We start from the raw sequence: 9,057 nt of genomic DNA on the forward strand, positions 1-9,057 counted from the left end.
GGGGGGGGGGGGGTGCGGTACACCCTTAGGGAACAGCCGATATCAGGAGCAGGCAAGGCCCAAGGCCACAAGTTACTGTTACTCCCGGTTCTCAACTCAGAAGTTACTCTAAACACGTTTTTCTTCATGCCACGTAGTCCAGAGGCATGAAGAACAACCACCTTTCCTGCAGAGCAATTTTTTAAAAATGAATTTTAAAGAAAACTTAAAAATTATAAAACCATATATTTCAACTGGAGAAAGTTATATATTTTAAGTCAGAGGAAGAAAACCAAATCGTCCCACCACTCAAAGCAAACAAACCCCATCGCAGGCAACCCCTTCTGGGCACGTGACCCAAGACGTGGCTTCTTAAGGAATGGCAGTACTCTACTTCTACTACTAACATGCTCGTGTACCAACAGGATATGAAGGTCTTTTCATGCCAACAAATCTGCGTTCAGCTCAGTCGATGCTCCGTGATGGGCACGTGATGCGTGGTTGTCTCCGATTGTTTGCTATTACGCCCAATGCTGGAATCAACACCTTCACAGATAATCTGTTGTACACGTGTTTCATCACTCCCTTGGGGTAAAACCCTAAATGCAGTCTTGCTGTACCACAGGGTGTGTCCACTCGAAAGGCCTGCCAAGGGCACGCTCAACGTGGCCCAAGTCACCGCACGGTGAGCAGCTCAGACTTGGCCGTGTCTGTCTGTCAGCAACAGAAAAAGGAATACCACCAAACCACGAAAAATGTGGAAAAAAGGAAAAAGTGACGTCTCTCCTTCTGCTCGGGCACAGCCATCACGCCACTGGGGTGTACCTCGTTCTGGTCCTTCCCGTGCATCTCCTTGGTCACGTGACTGGAAGCCCCAGGCACAGCTCACTGGGCATGGTGGGTAATGACAACCAGCACGCACGGCCTATGCTCTGTGGGCCTGAACTCCGTCTCATCCGCACAAAACCCCATGAGCAGTACTATCACCACCCCCATTTCCAGGTGGAGGAACTGAGGCACAGAAAGGTGAAGTCACTTCTTGCCCAAGGGACATGCACCCAGCAGAGGATCGGACTGGCACCTGTAGCCAGGGAGCTGTGTGCCAGAGCCGGTGGCCGGGCCCCGAGGAGGACAGCTGCACTTGCCCAGAGTGCTTCACGGTCTTTAGAAGGGTCATGTTTAATGGATACATTGTAGAGTGAAAATTAGAAAAAAAATCAGGGAAGTTCATAAAAGCCCGTGAGATGGCCTGTGGACTGGACGCAACGTATTCAGATTTGGGGTAAGGAAAAAACTGCCAAACCCGGGAGTTCCTCACAGCGATCAGGCAGTAACTTCTTCAAACGGCAACTGCTCCCTAACACTCACAAACGTGGTCAGGGCCACGTCAACCACCAGGGAGACCATGCTAAGGTCACACGGAGCAGCGGCCAACAGATGGGACTGGGCTGGTTTTAGCTCAGCGTGGGACGAGAACGCCAGTAGAGCGGTATCTAGAGGCACTGCCTCCCATCTTCTACCCATCTCATGAGAAGGCCACGAAGGCGAAACACTTAACAAACAGAACAACGTAAGTGGCAGACCGACCGTTCGGGAAAGAGCGAGAACAGCAGCAGCAACGGCACCTTCATCCACAGAGCACGCACGAACCAGGTCCTACGCTGAGCAGGTACTCTGCGTTCACTCAGGGCCTCACCACACCCACCTGTGAAGTACGTACTAGTATCCCCTCCCTTTGAGAGACGGGCTAACTGGGGCACGGGAAGGTGACACGCTCTCCGGAGGTCACACAGCTGGTAAAGGCAGAGGCAGGACCAGAGCATACAGCCGTGAGCGCCCTGCTGGACCACTGCCCTTCAAACGTGAGGCAAACGGTTTGAAATAATTTCACTACAAAGCTTTTACATGGCCTCTTCAAATTCCTAGATCCTCCCGGGCCCGTGTCCAGCTCCCTCGTCACCCTCCTGCCCGCCCTGCAGAAGGCCTCGGGTGAAAAAGACCGAGAGGTGAGGAACAAACGCTGTAAATGGCAATAAATTATGAAATCCACAAACTCAACTGAATCAGGGACCTTGAAGTTGAAAACCAAGCACAAAGGCTGGACTACTCAGGAAATTCTATCCAATCTTGTGGTAAATAAGAAGCTATGTCCTTGAGTGACCTTGAGCAAGCTCCCTTTTCTGAGGCTCCACATTCTTAATTATTAAAACGACAAAAGCGGGCACAAGAAGGGGGCTGGACTTGATGACTTTAATGTCTCCTTCAGCTTTAAAGATGTTGTGTATTTCAAGTCTTGCTCCGATTCCTGGTCGTCTCTCCCTAACCATCTTGCGCGCATGGTCACCTCCTTCTAGGGCAACATGGCTCCCCCTTGCAGGGCCCGCTCGTCCTCCTTCCACGCCAGCGCGCTCCCCTCAGTCTGCTCTCCGCCGACCCCCTCAACGGAATGAGGGCCATGCGGCTCAGAATCTAAAATCAGGGAGACGTTCTTCTCTTCTTCCAGAACAACAGTATAACTCAGAACCGAGAGAGAGCTGAGACCCTGAAGCCCCTCTCCCAACCAAGGTGTTAAGAGTGAAAGCGCTGTATCTTGTTGACAATGACAGCAGTCGCGCTCAGCAGTACCATATGGGATCCACAATTTAGCTCCATTAATGCTCTTAATTTGAAGACATCAAGCCCTAATTACACACTGGGTACTAAAAAGGCAAAACCCTTCCCTGGTGCCAGCTACTTAGTGGTACTCTGTTGCCTTAACAGCTGGTTGAGGCAGACTCGGGCCAAGACGGGCCTGTGAGCTCTCTCAGGTGGAAGAGGGCAGCTCCCAGAGCAAGAGCGCACAGAAACAATAGACGCCCTTGCCCACGCCACCGACGCAGCCATGGGGTCTGCTTCCAGGGCCGGCAGGTCGCCCGCCTGGGGCGCGTTCCCACCCAGCCCAGTGGGATCCGAGAGGGAAGGCCACGCTGACCCCGGAGGACTCGCGCCTGCCTCCACTCCTGGGGACGGCGCGGTGCTCACCTCCTGCTCCATGTTGCCGTGCAGCCGCAGGAATTTTAATGGCGTGGAGGCAGATGGCAGCTGCCCTGACGCTGGGGCCCCGGAGCGGCTCTGCAGGGTCTGTAGGAAGAGGTGGTAGTGGAACTCCACCAGCTCACAACTCGAGAAAAAGACGATCATCTTCTGGTCTTTTTCAAACTACATTGGTACAAAGGGGGAAAGAACCACCACGTTTTTATGATCAGGTGACACTAAAATGAGTATTTCTCTAAAATACACCGTCCTGCCAGCCCCATCTGGAAACGGGGACAGACAGCTTTGAATGATTTTACAAAAATAACCTTGATACAACATGCTACAAAGAGGAGATGAGAGGAAAATGGTAGAGCTGTAACTTTGACCGGGTTTCCCAAACCTGAGACAGACAAACACGCCGTAGGCTGGGGCTGTGCACTCCTCTTCTCTGCACACATCCAGCGCTCGCCGCGCGCAGCAGACGTGAGGTTCACCCTCCAGCCCTCGCACCCACTACTCTCCCACATACCACGGAAAGTTAGCACGCGATCTTGTAAACACAGAAATACTGGGATTCTTTCAAAACCACGAGCCCGGGCCCCTCTGTCTGCTCACATTCAGATGTTTCTGCTACCTGTGATGCTCCTGGTTCTCAGGCCCAGAAGAGGATTAGGGCAGATTTCATGTCAAACGTGGCAGCTATCCCTGACCTCTGGTTCTTTACCACAACCCTGAAACCGCTGACTGGTAAGGTCTGCGTTCGCGAACACGGTTTAGTTGGAAAACTTTTGTGCGTGTGTGCAAGTGAGGGTCCCTCAGTTCGCTGCTATCAACACCTGACACAAACAAAACGGGACCTTCTTCCCTCGACTGAGCCGGGCCTCGCGTGCGGGCCCACCTTGCACTGCTGTAGGATGAAGGCCGCCAGGGAGACGAGCCTCAGTTTGCTGGGAACCAGTGTCACATGCTGATCGAGACTCTCCGGAATCGCAAAGCTGTCCGGCTCACCACCAGCTGGGAGAGGGGAGGCCTCAGGAACTGCTCTGCCCTTTGGGTCCGACTTGCCACGGTGTCCATCCAGGACAGAAATCCTGAGCGGATTGAGCAAGCTGATATCAGCTAGCCGTGTCACACCTTGGAGCGAAAGTGAAAGAGGCAAAACAGGTGAGGGGTGCACACCGTGAGGCTAGTCTCGTACGCGCACTCCCCCCGCCACACGTCCAGGCTGATGAAGAGGCTCCCTATGGGCAACACCAGGGCCGCAAGGGCCTGCCCTGTGCTCGATCTGGTGGAGGCGGCCCACTGATTCCACACCAGCATTTCTCAACTCTGACCTGGGCAAGACCACTGAAAGGGACACTAACAGTTGTCTCCCCCACCCCGCCCCACCCCGCAAGGGTTCTACAGTTCTATCTACTGATAAAAGGGTGTCACAGAATTCTGTCATAGGGTTTTATAGGTTTACAGGCCTTCTCAGAACCTTTATTGTGTTGACACACACCAGGAATTTCTAAGAGCAGGAGGAAACGTGTGGCATTCCCCAAACTTCTGAGCACAGAATCATGGATTATCTCTCAAAATTAATGTTACTTAGGATACATTTTAAGAACTGGTTATGTGCATACTGTCAAAGGGCCAGTAAAACGTGTAAACCAGACCTGAGAACACGCGAGCTGGGTTGTGTTGAGAGAGTGACTCTGCCAAGCCTCAGTGCCCCATCTATGAAAGAGAGCTCAGAATGTCCATCTCATGAAGATGGAAAGACAGAAATGAACTTAGGTCTCTGTTTAAGGGTCAATGCTCTTTAAGAGAAAGGTAGGCTGATAACACCCACAAAAAAATCTCATGAAACCTCTGGATGGACGGGAGTCAGCCTCTTCTCTTCCTCTCGCCCTGCCATGAGCACCGGAAGCACTCTCCTAACTGAGGTGGCTCTGGATCTGCCCTGCCCTCCCTCCCACACCCTGGGGAGCACGGGGGAGCCTGATGTGACTAGAAGAGGGAGGCAAGACAGGAGTCTGAAAAGGCAGTGCTTTAGGGACACCTGCCTCCTCAGCTTCTGCCCCCAGCGCTGAGAACCACTGCGGACAAATGACAGCCGTTACGTCTACGTCTTCCCTCCTGGTTAAGAACAAAGAGCACTCCTCTTCAACTCACCTTCCGTGAGTGTCGCCGACAGCAAGACGTTCTGTCGTTTCTGGCACTCAGCATTTATAGCGTTGAGTATCACTGTGATATCCTTTTCAAAACCCAAATCCAAGATTCTGTGGTTTCAAGAGAGGGAATTTTACTCCACATGCAAAGTAAAGACTGCAATGAGCCAGCAGAAGCAGCTCTTTTCTGCTACTTTTCATGCTTCTGGGTGAGGCTCACCTGTCTGCTTCATCCAAAATGAGCCACCGTATCCGACGAAAATGAATGTTCTTTGTGGATTTTATATGGTCCACCAGTCGCCCAGGAGTTGAGATAAGGATATTTATTCCTTTGCGGAGTCTGTTTAAAATTATGTATCATAAAAGAAAATAAATCGAATGGGCCTATATCAATAGAAAACACCAAAAATAGGCACAGGAGACAGATTCATGTCTAGTACCAACATGCACAGCGTGAAGCCATGACAAACACGATGACAAATGATACAAAGATGTATGTGAGTTTCCATTTTCCTCCAAAGTTTCTTTCATATAGAATGTGATTATTAAGACCCAAAATTATATTAAATTCATAAAATCTTAAATTTGAAATGAATCTTTACTATATAATCCAATGCCCTTTATCTGATCCATGGATCCTTTCTTTCTAGAACATTCCAGATAGATGGTCATCTAGCCTGTTCTTGAAGGTTTCTGTGCCAGGGAACCTCCAACCTAAATGAGTTATCCCACACAAATGTGATCTAACGGCTAGAATGTTTTCTTATACCGAATCTTTTTTGTAACGTCCATACAATGCGGGCCCAGCTTTGTCCTGTAGACTAGGGAGAATAAATCTCAGTTCTTACTCCCAAACATCCTTTATCCTGTATTTCCATAGCAATTAAAGCTTCCAATTTTTAGCTGAGTATATTTTCCAGTCTCTTTTGAAGTTAAGTATGGTCGTGTGCCTATGTTCAAGCATGGGATAGAAGGACAAAGGGAATATGCAAAAGCCAGAAGTATCTCTGGAGGGAGGACATATGATGATCTTTGTTCCTCCTGGCAGGGAACAAGATGTAATGGCTGGAGCTCCAACAACTCCCTAAGAATATGGAGTACCCTTAAAAATGGAAGCCTCACTTAGTGGTACAAAAAGATAGAAGGGACTTAGATCCTGATACCAGAGCACCATGCCAGCCTGGGATGGGCTACCGTCAGGCTTCTTAAATGTGAAAGAAAAAGAAAACTGCCATATGTTTGTTCCACTGTTGTTTGTTGTTGTTATTTATAGCTTAATCAAATCTAACCAATACTTTTAGGTTTCAAGTTTAATATTTACTCCTGATTACAAACTACACACGGGACTGGGTGTTACTACTGAGCATTAAGACACAATACAATACAAATGTTTCAAAAAGCATACAGACAATTTGGGATTTACCTGTTGCAACATTTTCTCCTGACCCCCATTACCACTTCTAATACCAACTAGGAATCAGTGTTCGGGATATAAAAAGCAGAGTTTAGAGCATTATGTAAGTTTGTGATCTTGTTTTTGTACAGACAAACAACCAGACCCTAAACTCCCACTGTAGACAAAAGAGAACTGCCAAGAGGGATGGACACCAAACAAGGGGGACTAAGGGATGCTGGGGTGGGGGGCAGAACTTAAGAGGATAGTGAGCATCACTACCAACCACATCAGAAGGGAACCCCTTGTAGGTTCATCAGTATTTCTTAAGACAACACCGTCAAGAGGTGACCACTCCCTGCTGCCTCAATCTGTCCCTACGCTCTGGGACTCTGAAGCACAGTTTGAGATAACGCTCTCTCCAGGTTTAGAAGGACCAAATCTGATTGAATAGGAAGGCAGAACAGACAGATCCAAACAGGAATGGATAACAAACAAAGGTCCCCATACCTGGCCTTTTCTGATTTCCTTCTCTCTCCTCCCATCAACACTCCAGGCACAATCCAGGTAAATGGCTACAGAATGATATCAGACAAAAATGAGTGCAAAGCCCCCCCCCTTTTAAAGACTGGATTTATTTATTTGACAGAGAGAGCCAGAAAGCACAAGGTGGGGGGCAGGGAATGGGAGAGGGAGAAGCAGACTCCCCGCGGAGCAGGGAACCTGATGCGGGGCTCAATTCCAGGACCCTGGGATCATGACCTGAGCCAAAGGCAGACACTTAATGAACTGAGCCACCCAGGTGCCCCATCAAAGCCCCCTTTACTGAAGACACAGAGACTGATTCCAAATTCTTTTTCCTTAGAGAAGCTGGAAGGGAAGACCCAGGCTTCTCATTGTAGGAGGGGTGACTGTGCAGACACAATTCCTAGACATCACCCCTGCTATGGATACTAGCCGCAGTCACTTAAATCACAGCTCTACAGCATCTAGCACAGCGAGAGAAATGGGAGCTTTCTAAATGATTCCCGTAGCTTCTCTGCCTTTCCCCATGGAGCCTGAGTTGAAAATACATTTCCCTAAGTCTACTGCCTTTTACCTTTCTGGGTACAATAAAACCCAAGCACAAACCTTCCTTACTCCCCACCCCTGACAAAAGAAAGACAGATCAATTCTCGATCTAATTTGGTAGGCTGGCAGGCTTTGGCTCTGAAGCCCTCTCTCGCTTCTTTCTTAAACCCGACGTGTGGCTTTCCCATAGTTTTCCATGTGATCACTTCGTGGTTGTCCCTGTGAGTCTCCACGTGTGGCTTGCCAGGGACCATGGTGAACAAAGTACAGGACTATAAGCAACAGGAAACACTAGTCAACTAAGCTAGAAATCAGCAGTTAGTAAAGTCTAGATCAGTAAAATCCTACAAATTATACCTGGGCAGAGCAGAGAAACCCAGGGAATCCAGAAAAACTGAAATAATTCCCTTTTGAAGACGACGCTAAGACTGGTAGACTTGTCTTTTCTCAAAAAGTCAAGGAAAACAAAGATAAAACTGAAGTCACGGCTGACCTTACCTTAAGCAGTTTCTGGACAGTGTCAAAGCTTTGCAGAGCCAACTGTGAAGAGTGAAAAGTTACAGGTAATGAACGAGGTTGTTCCCACCTGCGCCCCCCATCCCCGGCCCTGCCTCAGCCCCAACCTTTTAAAAACCTTTAGACAATGTAAAGTGATTAGGATTCCAACTCGGACCTTAAGATTTAAGAAAAACAAAATCTGATAGACAGCATCTACTCAGAACAATACACTTTGCTCTTACACTCCTTCCGGAACCTGTCAGTTTGGAGACTGTGGACAGAGAGCCTGCGTCCACTCCTTGGACGTGTACAAAAATAGTGTCTTGTGCTCCCTCTGCTGGCTCAAATTCCCAGAGTGCCACACAGAGAAGTACAAGTCTACAGCGCACACGGATGGAGAAGCGGAACAGCATCACCCTGAATGTGTCTCCCCTTCAGGAAGACAGAGAACAGAATATGCAGGAGGGAGTAACCTGGAATAGCGGTCAACAGGCTAGCCCCTGGGCACATTGCTTTAAAGGTCGTAGGAGGTACCCTTCGAATATGCCAAATAGAGCACTGAGAGGTGGTTACTCCCCAAGTTTATTAAAGGAACAAAATCTAACAAGCCCAGTGGAAACCAGAGAAAGTGAAAATTAATGTAGGTTATAACCATTAACAACTATCAAGAAGCCTCAACATAATCCCTTTATCCAAAGATATGTATATAGCTTCCATATGCTTAGTATTCATGATGCATCTTATGGAAGCAGCAAGTTTGCTGCTGTAAAAATTTAAATAGCTTCACGCCTGCTCCTTCGCAGGACTGAGCCGAGCGAGGGTGCTGCAGGCTGTATGACAGGCCAAGGAGAGACCTCCGTCTCCGTGACCAACTCTCTGCAAGGAAGTGATTAGCATTTGATATAGAAAACAGAAACCCTCATCTAAACTTGCCTCTCTAGGCAAATA

At 48.8% G+C, this 9,057-nt stretch overlaps 1 protein-coding gene and 1 long non-coding RNA gene across 2 annotated transcripts in view; both read right to left on the reverse strand.

Annotated features, from left to right (window-relative positions):
• Positions 1–9,057, reverse strand: part of DDX31 (DEAD-box helicase 31) — a 69,929-nt gene that overhangs the window by 45,989 nt on the left and 14,883 nt on the right. Inside the window, 6 exon segments of the mRNA XM_081803837.1 lie at positions 3,001–3,177; positions 3,893–4,128; positions 5,152–5,258; positions 5,368–5,487; positions 7,051–7,115; positions 8,110–8,151. Of these exon segments, the coding sequence (XP_081659963.1) occupies positions 3,001–3,177; positions 3,893–4,128; positions 5,152–5,258; positions 5,368–5,487; positions 7,051–7,115; positions 8,110–8,151 (747 nt within the window).
• Positions 266–2,989, reverse strand: LOC145717160 (uncharacterized). The gene is made up of 2 exons (XR_014140214.1): positions 1,830–2,989; positions 266–1,653 (listed from the first exon to the last, which is right to left on the reverse strand). It is a non-coding gene; the product is annotated as an uncharacterized LOC145717160 (long non-coding RNA).

The sequence above is a fragment of the Leptonychotes weddellii genome, chromosome 14 (assembly GCF_054177405.1).
Source record: "Leptonychotes weddellii isolate Sample4059 chromosome 14, ASM5417740v2, whole genome shotgun sequence".
In the NCBI taxonomy this organism is placed as follows: domain Eukaryota; kingdom Metazoa; phylum Chordata; class Mammalia; order Carnivora; family Phocidae; genus Leptonychotes; species Leptonychotes weddellii.